The sequence below is a fragment of the Ursus arctos genome, unplaced genomic scaffold (assembly GCF_023065955.2).
Source record: "Ursus arctos isolate Adak ecotype North America unplaced genomic scaffold, UrsArc2.0 scaffold_24, whole genome shotgun sequence".
In the NCBI taxonomy this organism is placed as follows: domain Eukaryota; kingdom Metazoa; phylum Chordata; class Mammalia; order Carnivora; family Ursidae; genus Ursus; species Ursus arctos.
The window spans coordinates 44,254,165-44,272,324 of NW_026622919.1; the positions used below are offsets into that span (position 1 = coordinate 44,254,165).

At 40.6% G+C, this 18,160-nt stretch overlaps 1 protein-coding gene across 1 annotated transcript in view; it reads right to left on the bottom strand.

The window, feature by feature from the left end:
• METTL16 (methyltransferase 16, RNA N6-adenosine) overlaps window positions 1–16,864 on the bottom strand; it is a 78,068-nt gene extending 61,204 nt beyond the window's left edge. Inside the window, exons 1-2 of the mRNA XM_026517877.4 lie at window positions 16,712–16,864; window positions 9,807–9,934 (exon numbers count right to left, since the gene is read on the bottom strand). Coding sequence (XP_026373662.1) covers window positions 9,807–9,934 — 128 coding nt within the window. The 5' untranslated portion in view covers window positions 16,712–16,864. The remainder of the gene's footprint in view (window positions 1–9,806; window positions 9,935–16,711) is intronic.
• Between the last annotated feature and the right edge of the window lie 1,296 nt (window positions 16,865–18,160).

The following is an 18,160-nucleotide window of genomic DNA, read 5'->3' on the forward strand; positions in this document are numbered from 1 at the left end:
CAGAATGACTCCTGCTCTGCTACTGATGAATACAGTATTACCATTATAGACAGAGTTTGGAAGGATACATTCTGTGACCCATGGTTAAAATAACAATCATTCTAACACTATAGAGACTCCACCTCATGTAACAACAATAAAGGTTAAAACTCCCAACCCAGTTTTCCGACACTTGTTTCTATTAATTAGATCTTCACTGAGGGGTTAAAAACGTACTGTGTAATGTATGACAAAACCCTTCAATGCTGGGTCTTTGGTTTAAAAACAAATCATTTAAGTGTCACACTCTATCCAAAGTCAACTGACAGGGATCAAGTAAATTGCAGGATATCTCCATGGGGTTGGTTACTGTGAAAAAAGTACGAACTAAAATCTAGTTTCCACAGTCAGATATGATTACAACAAAGCAGTGATAGGTGCAGGTCAGAAAAACAGCGAGGGACATCACACTAGCAATCCTAGTCACCTTATCAGTTACACAAGGCACAACAACAGTAAGAGTACCTATCATTTGCTAAGTGTCTATAATGTTGTCACTTTACATGCATTATCACTAACCTTTATGACCAATGTCCAAAGTACATCCTTTTATCCCTCTTCTTCAGCTGAGGAAATTCAGTCTCAGTAAAGTTATCTTATCTCCCTTATCTAAAGGGACGCCTGGGTGGTTCAGTGGGTTAAGTGTCTGCCTTTAGCCTGGGTCATGATCCTGGGGTCCTGGGATCGAGCCCCAAGTTGGGTTCCCTGCTCAGCAGGGAGTCTGCTTCTCCATCTGCCTGCCGCTCCCCCTGCTTGTGCTGTCAAATAAATACATAAAATCTTAGAAAAAAAATTATCTAAAACCTCTAGAGCTGCTATGTGGCAATCTCAAGACTGGTCCTCAGGATGACTGACTCAGAAATGAGCCCCCTCTCTCCATACCACACCCTGCTTAAGAGTTGAGCAAATAAATGACACTTTGATCCATCTCAAGTCTACTATTTTGTATGATATTCCTTTTCCATCATTAGCTAGGTTTATATTTTGGCATTCTTTTTCATACATCTGATGGAATTAAATAAAAAGCCATTATAAAAATAAAAAGCCATTATAAAAATATTTTAAAAATTAAAAATAGGGGCGCCTGGGTGGCGCAGTCATTAAGCGTCTGCCTTCGGCTCAGGGCGTGATTCCGGAGTCCTGGGATCGAGCCCCCGCATCAGGCTCCTCTGCTGGGAGCCTGCTTCTTCCTCTCCCACTCCCCCTGCTTGTGTTCCCTCTCTTGCTGGCTGTTTCTCTCTGTCAAATAAATCAATAAAATCTCTTTAAAAATTAAAAAATAAAAAATAAATAAAAAATAAATATATAAAATAAAAATATCAATGCAGAGAATCACCAACTCTTACCTAAGTAAGCAGGAAGGGGGATAATGTCTAGGAGCAGGTAGATTGCTTCTAAATATGCTACCCTACCAACTATTAATAAGCTCATGTTGCTTCCATCTTTAAAGAAATAAGAGGAGTCTGTGGGCACCCAGGTGGCTCAGTTAAGCCTTTGCCTTCAGCACAGGTCATGATACCAATGTCCTGGGATCCAGCCCCGCTCAGTAGGGAGCCTGCCTGTCCCCCTCCCCCCACTTGTGATCCCTCTTTCTCAAATAAAATCTTTTAAAAAATTATTTTAAAAAAAGAAAGAAAGAAAAAGAAAGAGGAGGAGGTTCTCCTCAAGATTGCCTCGTCCTCTTCCTATTCCTTCATAGACAAGCTTGTTTTATCCTGCAAAAAATTTGAAGATTTTATTTATTTGTCGAGAGAGAAAGAGAGCACAAGCAGGGGACAAAGGGAGGCAGAGGGAGAAGCAGGATCCCCACTGAGCAAGGAGCTTGATGTGAGACTTGATCCCAGGACCCTGCGATCATGACCTGAGCCAAAGGCAGACAGGTAACCAACTGAGCCACCCAGGCATCCCTATCCTACAAAAAATTTAAAAATTACTTTTGCCTAGGGGTGACTGGGTGGCTCAGTCAGACTTCGGCTCGGGTCATGATCTCCAGGTCCTGGGATGGAGCCCAGCTTCTGGCTCCATGCTCAGTGGGGAGTCTGCTTCTCTCTCTGCCCCTCCCTCTGCTCCTGCTCTCTCTAATAACGAAATAAAATCTTTAATTACTTTTGCCTATTACAAAAAGAACATCAATGTGTTTGAACACCATAACTCATAACCTTTTAGTCACTTTCTGTGCAGAGCAATCAGCAAAAACTTTGGTTTTAGCTTGAAACAAAATTATGTTTTATAATCTGCAACATCCATTCTACAGGCTCCAAGATATTCCATGGAACTGCACTGTTAAGAACCTACGAACTAGATATTTAGATTATTTCCAATTTTTCTTGTCATAAACAGCTTTAAGATAAACACCCTTAAACGAACATTTCTTTTAAGTATGTTTTTTACAACTTTCAAGGTTGCAGTTTACCAGCATTTTCTCTACACCATTTGACTACATTTTTGCCACTGATGATGTTTTATTTATTTTTTGAAGATTTTAGTTATTCATTTATTTGAGACAGAGCCAGAGAGTGAGCAGGGGGAGGAACAGAGGGAGAGGGACAAGCAGACTCCACACTAAGCGTGGAGCCCAACAGAGGGCTGGATCCCATGACCCTGAGATCATGACCTGAGCCAAAATCAAGAGTCAGATGCTCAGCCGACTGAGCCACCCAGGTGCTCTGATGGATATTTTAATAATTTATCCTTTCTAATTTGGTCCATTGTCTTTCCTCGTGTGAACAGTCCATTTTTAATCCTTACCTTTGACTACAAAGGTTTCTTACTTTTTCTTATTGTCTTATAAGAGTTCTTTATATTGAGAAAGCTAATTCTCTGCCACATGCTGTATTTGCAGTGTTCTGTCATCTTTTACTTTTAGTATTTCCTGACATGTAAAATTGTTTACATCTCATGTAGTTGAATCCAGCCATCTTTTCTTTTATGAATTCTATCCTTGGAGTATACGTAGAAAGACCATTTCTATACCCACAGTTAAGACATTTACCTACATTTTTTCTAGCACTTAAAAATATATATATATATATTGAAATCATTCAGCGATCAGGAATATATTTTGCATAACATATAGGAAAAAAATTCTAAATACACCCTCCCCATGGCTGTCCCAACTGCATCTATTAAAAGTCCATTACTGGGGGTGCCTGGGTGGCTGTTGGTTGAGCATCCAACTCTTGGTTTTGGCTCAGGTCATGATTCTGGGGTCCTGGGATTAAGCCCCACATTGGGCTCTGTACTGGGCATGGAGACTGCCTGGGATTCTCTCTCTCTCTTTTCCCCTTTGCCCTCTCCCCAGTAACACGTGCTCACGCCCTCTCTCAAAAAAAAAAAAAAAAAAAAAAATCCATCACTGAAAAAAATGCATTACTACTGCCTCACCCCTAATGAACTGAAATGCTACCTTATTCTACACTACTGCCTTTCGTCATAGGATGGTATCTTACTTGACAGGTTCTAAAGTAAGCACGTAAAGTGAAAATCCAAATGGTCAAAATCATACACTGGAAAATCTCTTTAATCATTTATAGCACTGTATAATATTCACATGATGAGAAATACACAAGAGTCAAGACTGATTAAGAAAGGAAGATTCACCCTGTTCACTCTGCACTCCCTCTGGGAGGTACGCTCTTGAGTCAAATGACAGGCAGGAATCACCCCACTAGTTAATGTGCACATGCAATTGTACTGCTGTTCAGACTTAGGTGTGTTTCAGAATGCCACTCTGATGGCCCACTCTTGCTCCAATACTGTACTAATATTTTAATTACTCTAACATAAATATCTAGATATTAAATATCTAACTTAAATATCCAGATAGATATTTAAATATATTGTGAAGTTCAAGTTCACATCCTTACACCTTTCTACCACCCATCCACTCTTTTTTGCTTTGAGCATCTTCTCTTTGAATTTTGGAAACATTATACCAATTTTTCTCCCAAGAATAGGGATTTTGACTGGGGGAAGCAACAACATTTTAACTATATATATATATAGTTATAGTTTAGTTATAGTTATATGTATGTGTGTGTGTGTGTATCTATTAAGATTTTATTTATTTATTTATTTAAGAGAGAGAGAGAGAGAGAGAGAGAGAGTGCAAGCAGGGGTAGGGGCAGAGGGAGAGGGAGAGGGAGAAGCAGACTTTTCTGCTGAGCAGGGAGCCCAACATGGGGCTCGATCCCAGAACTGTGGGATCATGACCCGAGCTGAAGGCAGACAGTTAACCTACTGAGCCACCCAGGCACCCCCAGCTCAGTCATTTCTTACTGTTATAAGCCTGGGCAAGTTATTTTAAAAGAATGTGCATTCATGGGGTGCCAGGCTGGCTGAGTCGGTACAGCATATGACTCTTGATCTTGGGGTCATGAGTTTGAGCCCCATGTGGAGTGGAGATTGCTTAAATAAATGAAACTTAAAAAAAAAAAGTGGGGTAGCGGGATACCTCAGTTGGTTAAGCATCCAACTCTTGATTTCAGCTCAGGTAACGATCTCAGGGTTCTGAGATCAACTGTACCCACCTCCACACTCAGCATGGAACCTGCTTGAGATTCTCTACTTTACCCTCTCACTCTATTCCTTCCCCTGCTCGTGAGCTGTCTCTCTCTAAAAGTAATAAATCTTTAAAAAAAAAAGAGAATCTGCATTCACATTTACAGGTGAATCAAATTTATTCATTATATTATTTAGACCCCTATCAGCAGTATTTAATGTTTTTTGGGTCAATGACCCTTTTTAAAAGTGAAGTTCTAAAATATAGGTTAGAACTCTGAACCCTACACCTCCTCAAGAAAAAAAATACACTTTTTTTTTTTTTTTTTTTAAAGGTGAGCTCTACACCCAGCATGGGGCTTCAACCCATGACCATAAGATTAAGAGTCTAGGGACTGAGCCAGCCAAGCATGCCCCCAACACAAGTATTTTTATCTAATTGTTTTCAAAGCATTGGTGAATCCTTTGAAAGTCCCTAAGGCCACGGCTCTATTTTTGTCTACTTGGTTAGAAATACAAGGAAAAATGTCTCCAAGTTATATTAAACACTTTTAAAAAGATATTTCTGTGTTGGGGCACCTGAGTGGCACAGCGGTTAAGTGTCTGCCTTCGGCTCAGGGCGTGATCCCGGCGTTATGGGATCGAGCCGCACATCAGGCTCCTCTGCTATGAGCCTGCTTCTTCCTCTCCCACTCCCCTGCTTGTGTTCCCTCTCTCGCTGGCTGTCTCTATCTCTGTCGAAAAATAAATAAAATCTTTAAAAAAAAAAAAAAAAGATATTTCTGTGTTGTATTTTTCAAAATGCTAAAGTCTTCATTTTTTTTAACTTTTAAATTATTGCCTTTTTTTTTTAAGATTTTATTTATTTACTTGACAGAGAACACAAGCAGGGGGAGTGGCAGGCAGAGAGAGAAACACGCTCCCCACTGAGCAGGAAGCCTGATGCAGGGCGCGATCCTAGGACCCTAGCATCATGACCTGAGCCAAAGGCAGTCGCTTAACTGACTGAGCCACACAGGCACCCCAAAATTATTGCTTTTACTAATGTAAACTAGTCTTCTTTTTTCCGATTTGATGCTTTTCTGCCTTCTATTTTACTTTTTCTAATTTGGGGGCACTCTCATTTGCCTAGTATATTTTTGCCCATCCCTTTATTTTTCATTTATCTGTAATTAAGTCATTTGTGAGGTGGGTGGGGTGGGGGTGGGTTAAACAAGTGATGGGCACTTGCTCTGATGAGCAGCAGGCATACGTAAGTGACGAATCACTAAACTCTACACGTGGAACTAATAGTATGCTGTATGTTAATCAGGTGGAATTTAAATAAAAACTTGGAGGAAAAAAATAAGTATGCCACTTGTAAATGGCACAGAGTCAGATTTTACAGAGGAATTATTCTTGAGAGTTTAACCAATTTATTGAACGTCCACTTGCCAGACACCTTTAACCCATTCAGATACATTATTGTATCTGTATCAGATACAGATAACAGATCTGTTTGGTTTGCTCTGAGCAATATTTTAAAAAATATTAATCTTAAACCATCTTGAAACCCTCCTCTGGTTCCTCCAGTGTCTGAACGATCAAGTGAACTTGCCTGCTATGAAAAGCTCTGCTGTGAACTATTCTTTGTTTTCCTTTCAGTCTCATCTTGTTATTTCCCAACTCGCTATCCTATATCCACTTCAGCCCCACCTACAAGCAGTTCTCCAAACTAAACACACCTTTCACAAAAATCTGTTCTCTACACCAGAATTCTTTCCCACTTCTATTCATTCTTCAGGATTCAGCTCAAAGACCCAGGCCCTCACTAACACCACCTCCACATCACTGCTTTGTTCCTCTCTTCCAACTTTCATTTTCAATTGCCAACAAAATAACCCTGCTTGAGTATCCCACAGCCTTCTCAGATTCCATATGGCCGAAACTGAAAATCTCACCTCCCCACAAATAAGCTCATTCTCCTTTGTTCCCTAACTCAATAAACTAGGTACTACCACCCATCCTCTTGCTAAGTTAAAATCACAAGCACCATATCTGGCTCAGACTCCTTAATTTCCACCATGTCCTGCTAATTCTATTCATGAATTTCACTCAAATTCATCAGTGATTTCTATCCCTCCTCCCTCTACCTAGTTAGGCCACCAATGTCTAATCTGGATTACTGAAACCATTTCCTACTCACTTCCCTATACGTCCAATCTTAATTTCCCCTGCAACCCACCCTCCCCAATGCTCTTAGAATACTTCTATCTAAACACAACTCTGAACATGTTATTCCTCTGCTTTTAAACTTTAGTGGATAAGGACAGGGATGGGTAACTCTGAAAATACAAGAACCCTCCACACCATACCCTTAAAATAAATTCCAAACCCCTAGGGCACCTGGGTGGCTCAGTTAAGCGTCCAATTCTTGATTTCAGCTCAGGTCATGAGATTGAGCTCCGTTCCGCATTGGGTGTGGAGTCTACCTAACTCTCCCTCTCCCTCTGCCCCTCACCATGTGGGAGCACACTCTCCCTAAAAAAGGATAAAACTAGGACACCTGGATGGCTCGGCTGGTTAAGCATCTGCCTTCGGCTCAGGTCGTGACTCCACAGTACCCCACACAGGGCTCCCTGCTCTGCGGAGAGTCCGCTTCTCCTCAGCCTCTGCTCCTCCCTGACTGCTGCTCGCTCACTCTCTCTCTCTTACTCTCTCTCGCAAATAAATAAAATCTTAAAAAAAAAAAAAAAAAAAGACAACTAAAAATAAAAAATAAATTCCAAACTCTTAAGTGGGCCTTATAAAGTCCTACACGTGTAACCCTCCCAAGGCTCATCTCCTGTCATTTGTCCACAACATCTTAGACACACTCAGCTTTTCCACTTCCTCTACTGCTCAGTGCTCCGCACATACTGCTCCCTCTGCCTGTAACACACTTCTATCTTCCTATTCATTCTTCAGCACAACCAAGACACCACTTGTTTCAAATCATTCTCTAAATTCCAAAGTCGAGGTCAGGTCTCCCTTCTATGTGAGTCCACAGATTCTGCCACACCAAAAGCTTCACTGCTTATTTATATGTCCACTTCCCCCACAAATGTGTGAACTCCAAATGCAGTAGTCACTGTCTTCCATATTTTGGCTTTCCTAAAACTTAGCACAAAATGGTTAATCAATAGGTATTTGTTAAGTAATTAAGTACAATGATAGGTATACAGAGGAAACAAAGAATAGCAAAACTGTAGCCGTCCCAACACTACATGGACTAAATAAAACATTCACATACGTAATTATAGAACAAAGATTTAAAAACAATGGTAGGGATGATCTAAACAAAGAGAAATACTAACCCAATCTCTCTAAGGTTTTCCCCAAGGTAAGGTGCTAAAAATAATTCTTTAGAGTATGCAAAGAAAATATTAAAACTCTTATTTAAATGCTTAATTTTTAGTTTGAATTATGTTTTCTAATATGCTTTATATAGTAACACAGTCAGTTGTACAAGCATTGATATGGAACTGACCTCAACTTTTAACTGTATAGACAAAAAAGCTTGGAAACCACAGTTCTAGGGCATTTGATCTTAACTTTTGTGTACTGGGGGAGGATGGGGGCCCAGATAGCTTTCAGAATCTGATGAAAACTAAGGACTATCTCCCAGAAAAATGAGTATAAATATACACATCTTTTAAAGATTTTATTTATTTGACAGAGAGAGAGCATGTGTGCATAAGCAGAGGGAGTGGGAGAGGGAGAAGCAGGCTCCCCACTGAGCAGGGAGCCCAATGCGGGCTCGATCCCAGGACCCTGAGATCATGACTGAGCTGAGGGCAGACACTTAACCAACTGAGCCACCCAGGCGCCCCTAAATATACATATTTTTAAACTTTTATACGATTTCTAGGCTATCTTGCCCCTCAGGTTAAAACCTGTCCTAGGACCTCCATTTCTAAATCCATAAGGAGACTGCTAGTAGGAAGAGGTCATCAAAATGCCTCAAGTCCTGTGATGCTATTATTCCTTACCTTCCCTTTTCTCCACAATCCTGCTCCTCCTGCCCCTCATAGTTAAATCACCACACTTTTCCCCAGGAAGGCTTGGAATGTCCAGCCTATGACCCCCATACAGTTTAGGAGTGCAGTTAAAGATTTCCTTCTCAAAGGTACAACACACATCAGTTATTCCCACACCATTATCATATCATTACTTTCTTAATTTTTAAAAATCAGCTTTTTAACTAAATTTAACTTTTAAAAAAGATTTATTTATTTATTTGAGAAAAGAGAGTGTGAGCAGGGGGAGGAGCAGAGGGAAAGGGACAAGCTGACTCCACACTGAGCACAGAGCCCAATGAAGGGCTTAATCTCACAACACCAACATCATGACTTGAGCCGAAATCAAGAGTCAGACACTTAATCAACTTGAGCCACCCAGGTGACCCTTAACTACACTTAACTTTAAATTTATTGACATCCCGGGGCACCTGGGTGGCTCAGTTGGTTAAGCAGCTGCCTTCGGCTCAGGTCATGATCCCGGAGTCCCAGGATCGAGCCCCACATTGGGCTCCCACTCAGGCAATCGTTCTCTCCCCCCGCAAAAAAATTTTTTTTTAAATAAATTAATCGACATCCTAAGTAACAGTATCTGTGAAATCATTTTAGATGTCTGGTTATTATTTTCATACCTACATCAAAGTAAACACACTTAAAATAAGGACTCTAATTTAAATAAAAAATAAATAAAATAATCCTCGCTAAAAATAAGTAAATAAAATAAGAACTCGAGGTCCTCTTCAGCACCATGTTTTAGAGCACAATCCCAAGGTTTCTGTACTTAACTCTGGGATCCCTATTGGGTAAGCAATAATTCGGACATCAAGTTTTCTTAAAGCCATAAAGAAACTAAAAAGTATTTGGTCCAATCCTCTCATTTTATAGCTTAAAAAGATGAAAACCAGGAGTGCCTGGGTGGCTGTTGGTTAATTATTCAACTCTTAATTTCAGCTCAGGTCATGATCTCAGAGTTGTGAGATCAAGCCCCAAGTAGAGACTGGGTGTGGAGACTGCTTAAGATTCTCTCTCTCCCTCTCCCCACCCCCAAAAACAAACAAAGATGAAGCCCAGACAGGTTACGTGATTTGTCCAAGATCAGATGAGAAATTTCAGGATATGTCTAGGATTAGCATTCAGATGTACTATCAGTCCAGTACGCTTTCCACTACCCTGTGTCCATTCAGATGATACTAGAATAATACAGTACTAAGAATTCTTCGTGTTACCTACCTCACTCTTCCACTCAGATTTATCTGAACATGCTGCTTAAAATCTGGGTATTTGGTTGCCAGATATGCAAAGTCGGGAGGTCTGTCCTTGTATCTATTTCTTGCGTGCATTGATTTACTCAGAGCCATCTTTAAAAAGAAGAAAAGGAAAAACGTCAGCATATTTAATCAAAAATACATTAATGGGGAAAAGCTGTGGTTGCCAAGTCAACAGTTATAGCCAACGTATTTTTGCCAATCAACTGAGAAAGTAGAAGTTATATTTTTTTAAATGTACACAACAAATAAACACATGAAAATATGCTTAACACCACCTTGAGTCATTAGGGAAATGCAGATCAAAACCACAATATCACTTCATACCCAGTAGGATGGCTATTATTTAAAAAGAAAAAAAAGATGAGGAGTGTTGGTGAGGATGTTAGAAAATTGGAGCATTGCAGGTGTTAACATATACAGTGGCTGTGGAAACAGTTCATCAGTTCTTAAAAAGTTAAACATAGAATTACCACCATATGATCCAGCAATTCCACTCCTAGGTAACGCCCAAAAGAACTGAAAGCACGGATTCAAGCAGATATTTTCACATCAATGTTCACAGCAGCATTATTCACAACAGCCAAAAAATAGAAACCACCCCAAGTGTCCGTAGATGGATTAAAAAAATGTGGTACATACATAAAACGCAACATCCTTCAGCCATAAAAAGGAATACAATTCTGATACGCCCTACAACATGGATGAACCTTATTATGCTAAGGGAAATAAGCCATACTCAAAAGGGCAAATGTTGTATTATCCCACTCATATGAGGTACCAAGAATAGGCAAATTCATACAGAGAGTAGAATAAAGGTTATCAGGGTTTGGGGAGGAGGTAGGAATGTTGAGTTATTATTTAATGGGTATGTTTAGGATGATGAAAAACTTCTAGAAATGAACAGTGGTGATGGTTATATAACAATGTGAATGTACTTAATGCCACTCAACAGTACACTTAAAAATGCTTAAAATGGTAAATCTTATGTTATGTATATTTTATCACAGTTTGAAAAGCGTATGCAACATGATTTTTTTTTTAAACCATGAAAACTGGAAACTATTCTTTTGAAAGCATCTACAGCCAAGAACTAATAGTCAGAGGTTAGTTTTTACAAGGGTCTTGTATGGACTGAATATTTGGTAGCACATTATAAAGTCACTAATGTTTCAAAATATATCTTCTATTTTACAAATTTCAGTCTTGTCATTCCTAGGTAGCTAAAACCATATGAAAACAAACAATTTTGTCTTCTTCCAGATTACAAAAAAAAATTCGCACATTTATAGCAAGATATAAAAGTGAAGAAGAGCCATTGATCGTAGTGCTTTGTTTTGTTTTTTAAGATTTTATTTTCCATTTGAGAGAGAGCGCGAGAAAGAGCGAGCATAAGCAGGGTGAGGGGCAGAGGGAAAAGCAGGCTCTCTACTAAGCAGGGAGCCTGATGCGGGGCTCAATCTGGGGACTCTGGGATCACAATCCGAGCCAAAGGCAGACACCCAAACGACTGAGCCACCAGGCACCCTGATTGTAGTGGTTTAGTAAGTTATGCAGTTGGTCATTTTAAAAATTATTTTAGTGCATATCTCTGGGTGGTAAGTGATTTGTATTTTCTTCTTCACATCATTCTGTATTTTCCACTGTTTTTTATAAGGTGCATTCATCTAAACAGTGTTAGGTAAGCCAAAATCCTAGGCATCACCTGATAGTTCTATACTCCTCCCATATCCCAAGAAATCAACAGTCATGTGGATTTTACCTGCTAAATACCTCTCAAATCCATCCAATTTTTCCCTACTCCACCAATATCAGCCCAGTACAAGTCACCTGGATTCAGAACAGCCTTTCACTTGGTCACCCTGAATCCACTCTTAACTCTCTCAGATTTCCTCTTTCCACCTTGCAGAGATCATCTCCTAAACACAAATCTCACTATGTCTTCCTCTCTATGCCTACTTGCTCAAAACTTTACTTAGGATTACAAACAAAAATCATTACTTCCTCATACGTTTAAGGCCCACCAAAGTGTGGCCTTACCTATTTGTTCATCATTGGGTTAAGTCACACCTCCCGTTGCTCTTCTTCCTGTCCCTCCACTCTGGCAATTGGGTCTTTACAGTTTATTCCCTTTGTAATGTTCTTCCCTCTCCCCTTCACCTGATGAATTCCTACTCATCCTTACGTTCGTTCGTTCAAGCATCTCTTCTTCAGGAAAGTTTTTCCTTCCCTAATCCTCCTAGTTAAGTCATATCCCCTATTATAGTCTCCTAGCAACAAACACCTTTCTTTTGTAGGTTTTATTAGAGATATAACTTTACATAGTAAGAGATCTGCTAATACTCTATTTCAAAATGTTTTTTTTACAGCTTTCTACACTGAAAAAATTTTTTTTAATTTTTTAACTTAAACTTAACATACAGTGTTATATTAGTTTCAGGCGTACGATATAATGTTTCAACGATTCTATACATTCCTCAGTGCTCACCAAGGTTAAGTGTACTCTTAATCCCCTGTATTTCACCCATGCCCCTACCCACCTCCCCTATGGCAACCACCAGTTCGCTCTCCTCATTTAAGAGTCTGTTTTTTTGCTGGTCTCCCTTTTTTGTTTGTTTCTTAAATTCCACATGAGTGAAATCATATGGTATTTGTCTTTCTTTGACTTATTTCACTTAGCATTATTCCCTCTAGGTCCATCCATGTTGTTGCAAATGGCAAGATTTCATCACACCCTAAGCATTCCATTGTGTATATACACACCTTTTTTTTCTTTTCAATTTAGTTAACATATAGTGTACTATTAGTTTCAGGGGTACAATTTAGTGACTCACCAGCTACATATAAAATCTCATTACATCCAGTGCCCTCCTTAATGCCCACCACCCATTTACCCCAACCCCCAACCCACTCCCCACCAGCAACCCTGTTTGTTCCCTATAGTTAAGGGTCTCCTATGGTTTGCCTCCCTCTCTATTTTTATCTTATTTTTCCTTCCCTTCCTCTATGTTCATCTGTTTTGCTTCTTAAATTCCACATGAGTGAAATCATATGACATTTGTCTTTCTCTACACCTTTTTCAACCATTCATCTATTGATAGACATTTGGTTGCTTCTTTATCTTAGTTATTGTATACAATGCTGCCATAAATATAGGGCTGCATATATCTTTTTGAATTAGTGTTTTCATTTTCTTTAGGTAAATACTCAGTGGTGGAATTACTGGATCAGATGGTAATTCTTTTTTCAATTTGGGGCTTGAACTCCCGATCAAGACCTGAGCTGAGTCGGACACTTAACCAACTAAGCCACCCAGGTACCCCAAATGGTAATTCTATTTTTAATTTTTGAGGAACCCCTGTACTATTTTCCACAGTGGCTGCACCAATTTGCATTCCCACCAATGGTGCAGGAGCGTTTTTCTCCACATCCCTGCCAATACTTGTTATTTCTTGTGTTTCTGATTTTAGCCATCCTGACAGGCATGAGGTGATATCTCATTATGGCGTTGTTTTTAATTGTGCTGATGATCAGTGATGTTGAGCATCTTTTCATGTGTCTGTTGGCCATCTGTATGTCTTCTTTGGAAAAATGTCTATTCAGGTCCTCTACCCATTTTCTAATTAGATTATTTGGGCTTTCTGGTGTTGAGTTGTACAAGTGCTTTATGTATTTTGGATGCTGACCCCTTATTGGATATGTCATTTGCAAATATCTTCTACACTGAAAATTTAACAACAATTTTCAAAAAAGAGTCGTCTTCATCCTGGACGTTTCCAAATCATATATCCAACTGCCTACGAGACTTGTCACTTGAATAGCTCAAAAGTACTTCATGTACAATGTCCAAATTTAAGTCATTTTTACCCACCCCAAACTGGTCCTTTTCTAATCATCCCTTTTTCGCCAAATAACACCACTACCTTTCTTGTGATGCTCAGGCCAGAAATCCTTAGCATCTTCTCCACGCCATCTTCCCCATTCCAAACACACCATGTCCTGAATATGTTCTACCTTCTAATTATTTCTTGACCCTACCCATTTCTGTCACAACTGCACAACTCTACCCCAGATCATTACCCCCCTTGGATTACTATCATAGCCTCTAACTGATCTCTCTATAACCGCTCTTGCCTTTGCCATCCACTTTTCACCTAACAGACAAATCTTCCCTCCCTCCCTCCACGCAAATCTGGAGTCCTTGCTAAATCCCTTCAGTGGCTTCCTAAAGCTATTAGGCTGATAAAGTCCAAAATCATTAACAAGGCATACATAATCTAGGCCTTGCCTATCCCTCCAACCTCATTTGTTGCCACTATGCTCCAGACACACTAGTCTTTTCATTTTCTCTGCTGCATAATGATCTGTCCCACCATCTGTTATTCTTACCGCCTAAAAGGTTCTCTTCACCCTCCTACCATCCATGGTCCTTGTGAACGCCCACTAATCCTTCAAATTACACCCTAAGCATCATTTTCTCAGGTAGGGTTTCTCTGACACCACATATCCAACCAGATGCCCACTCTATATACTTTCAAAGTATTCTATGCTTTCCTTCGAAGCTCTTTAGTTTACATTTGTCCTGTTCTCCACCCCACCTCCCAGGCTGCAACCATGTCCATCTTATTTTTCACTGTATCCTCCAACAACCGGCATACAATAAATATTTGTTGAGTGAATAATTCAGAATTTAGGAAAATTAATAGTCACCTGAAAGTTTTTCAGCATACTAAGCTACCACCTTTTGCCCCTAACATTATCACAGAAACTCACTATATACAAGTTTCAATTTCCTAACATTAACGTACTTTTGACAGACTACCAAAAAAGAGGGGAGCATAAAATTAGGACAAGAACCAGTCCCCATGAAAAAAGTTGAAAAAGGGGTGCCTGGCTGGCTCAGTCAGTGGAGTGTGCAACTCTTGATCTCAGAGTTCTAAGTTCAAGCCCCACACTGGGTGTAGAGATTACTTTTAAAAATCTTAAAAAAAAAAAAAAAGAAAGAAAGAGAAAAAGCTTAAAAGGAAAACGTTTTCTTTTCTTGTGATTCTGGCAAGCAACAACAACAAAAAAAGTATTCTAACAGTAATTTCAAAAGACACTGGTATGTTAGAGCTCTGCAACACATTAAGATTCTAAAGACTGCATAGATGACATCAGTGTACAGACATGACACTTTGAACATATGTGGAACAAATTAAATTAGATAAGGCAGATTCAATTTATATCCTACATTAATCAACCTTTCTGGTCAGAACAAAGAAAGAGTCAATAAAGCCACTTTCTTGCTAACCAACCTCCTAATGAAGGCAATGGGATCTTAGCTAAATCTATCCTATTTCTCAGAATTTAACCGAATGTCAACTCTTACCTGGCATTAACACTGTCACTCCTCCTTCTCTCTAGCCTAACCTACTTTCCTCTTCCTGGCTCATTCTTACCTAGTCATGTTCATCTCCTTGGATTTTGGGGGCTTTGTTTGTTTTTTTTTTACCAAATCTGGCACACTCCTGCCTCAGGGATTTTGTACTTGGTCTGTATGGACTGCTCTTCCCCCAGAAATACATACATACAAGGTACCCTCACCTTGTTCAGGCCTTTGATAAAACCTCACCTTCTCACTGCCCCCCCCCCTTTTTAAAGTAAGCTCTACGCACAATGTGGGGCTTGAACTCACTACCCTGAGATCATGACTATGGCTCTATGGACTGAGACAGCCAGGCGCCCCTGATGCCTTTTCTTAGAGCAGTAGGTGAACACTTAAATGTGCAGTAAGTGAGTGAACACAATCCTTTCCCATAATACTTTGTCTCCAACACAGAACTTACCCATCTGACATTCCATATACAGCATTTACTTGCTTTTTAAAATCTGCCCTGCCAGTAAGCTTCATTAGGGAAAATATTTTGTCTATCTTGTTCACTGCGATATTCCAGTGCCTAAATTAGGGCCTGGGAGAGTAAGCACTCATCAGTTATTTGTTGACTGAAAACATGAGGGAACTCTTTTTTCACTGTCCGGAGCCACTGACACACAACACTCTCATTTTTTGTAAACAGTCCTCATCTTGACATTCAAAAACGATCAGCCTAGTTAGGGCTGGAGCTTTTTCTTTTGGGTTACCCGAGTCAGTCCAGAAAGCCAAAGCAGTACACCCCTGAAGCTGACGCTCTGACTTTCTTTCAACTTTGCCATCTTCATGCTACTGTTTCCTTGGTTTCTGCCGACCCTCAATAACACATTTCAACTACCATTTATCTAAACACTCAAAAGAATCTAAATTCCGCTTCGAATTCTAATTTCCGCTTGTAACTTCGAATTCCTTCCGGATAGATCTCTCCCAGTTCAACCCCAATCTCCGTTTTCTCCCGTCGCCTTCCTTCAATAAATCCGACCTTTTCCTCTAGTTCCGCCACTACCATTTCTCCATCTCCTCCACTCCTCCCACCCGCTCATCTTATCCACTCAGTCATCCCGCCTCAGTTTCTCATCTCTCTAAACCTCCTCAACCGCTGGGGTCTTCCGTACTTCAATCCTAGTCTCCATTCTAGGCGCCAACTCCTCCCATCCATCCCACCATCATTAACCTCCTCCACGTGCGCGCGCGCACACACATATATCCACCCACCCAACCCATTCACTCACCCATGTGGTCTGTCTCCCTAGACCCAAGTCAGCACCTCACCCGTCCAGAACCGCCGGGCGCAACAAGCACGCACATATACAGAAACAAAACCACCCACCCATCAGGTCTGTCTCCCTAGGCCCCAAGTCAGCAACTCACCAGCCCAGAACCCGAGAATAAGGAACTTGGGCCACACAAAGGTTAAGTAACCTCTCAACCCGCCCGAGAAATACTAAATAACTCACAACTGAAGTCAAAGTTTCTTCCAGATGACCGATCTGGAGTAGGCCTCTATTAACTCCAGAGTCTTAAACCACCCGCAGGGGGAAGAGCCTAGAAACGCAGATGTTACGCTCCTAGCGCGCCGCCATGTTGGGCAAGCATCCAGCCTCGTGATTGGGCGAGCTACTCTCGCGCGACCTGTAGCCGTCTGAAGAAAGAAAAACCACCGCGAGACCTGGAGTTAGCAGCCTGACACAGGGAAGGGGCGTGGTAGCAAGCGGAGTCTTCTGCCTGCGGGCGTCTGCATTAGAATCTGTTTGGGAACTTTGTTTTGTAATGTCGATTTTTCTAAATGAAAACGTAGCGGCGCCTGGGTAGCGCAGTCGTTAGGCGTTTGCCTTCGGCTCAGGGTGTGATCCCGGCGCTCTGGGATCGAGTCCCACATCGGGCTCCTTCCGCTGGGAGCCTGCTTCTTCCTCTCCCACTCCCTCTGCTCGTGTTCTCTCTCGCTGGCTGTCTCTGTCAAATAAATAAATTAAAAAATCTATAAATGAAAATGTAGCTTTCCGGATCCCACCTCAGACTTACTAGGCGGGAATATGAGGATGGAGGAAGGTGGAGGCGGGAACTTTAGGATCTGATGGCGGGCAGTTAGCCTTTATTCTGCGGCAGGTCTCTTGCTTCATGTGTTTTCTCATTTAATCATCACAGATAAACCTGTGATATGAGAAGGAGTAATCTCATTTACAGAGGAAAAACTGGCGATCAGACATATTAAGTCATTTTGTTCAAGATCTTACACCCAGATGACATCAAATCCATGTTCTTTGTGTTTCCTCACCTGCCTCTTGAACTGGAAGCTCTATTAAATGCTTTTCGTTTTTCTTTTCAACTCGGTTATATTAATTTTTCCACTCTGGTAAATAGAGTGAGCATTAGTTCTCATTTCACAATTGAGACAAAAGGGTAAGTCACTTTCAAAAGGCATACAGCTAAGGCTAGGACTAAAGTCAGCCTCTAGTAACTCCATTAAAGCTCGCCTGTGTCCTAGTAATTAATGCGAAAGCTTCTGGCAAAGCATTGCTATAAAATTGAGAGAAAAGGGTAGGAAATAAAAATTTAAGTTTTACGTAGAACAAAGTGTACCATTAGTCACCCTGGGAAAGCAAGGAGGTATTCTCATTATCATTGTGTAACAAACCACCCTAAAATGTATAGCTTAAAACAAAGCTGTTTTATTTTCTGCCATCTGGGTTGGAATTAGCCCAAACATTTTTGTTCAGTACTTGCTGTTGATGGTAGCATCAGTTGGTGGCTGGTTCAGCCAGAGTGGCTGGGCCCCCTCTCCCTGTAGTCTCAAATTCTCTCCCTCTCCCTGTGACCTTCCCATATAATTTCTCCAGCAGAGTAGCCAGACTTCTTACGTGTTAGCTCAGGGCTCCCAAAAGGACAAAAGCGTTAGCTGCTAAGCA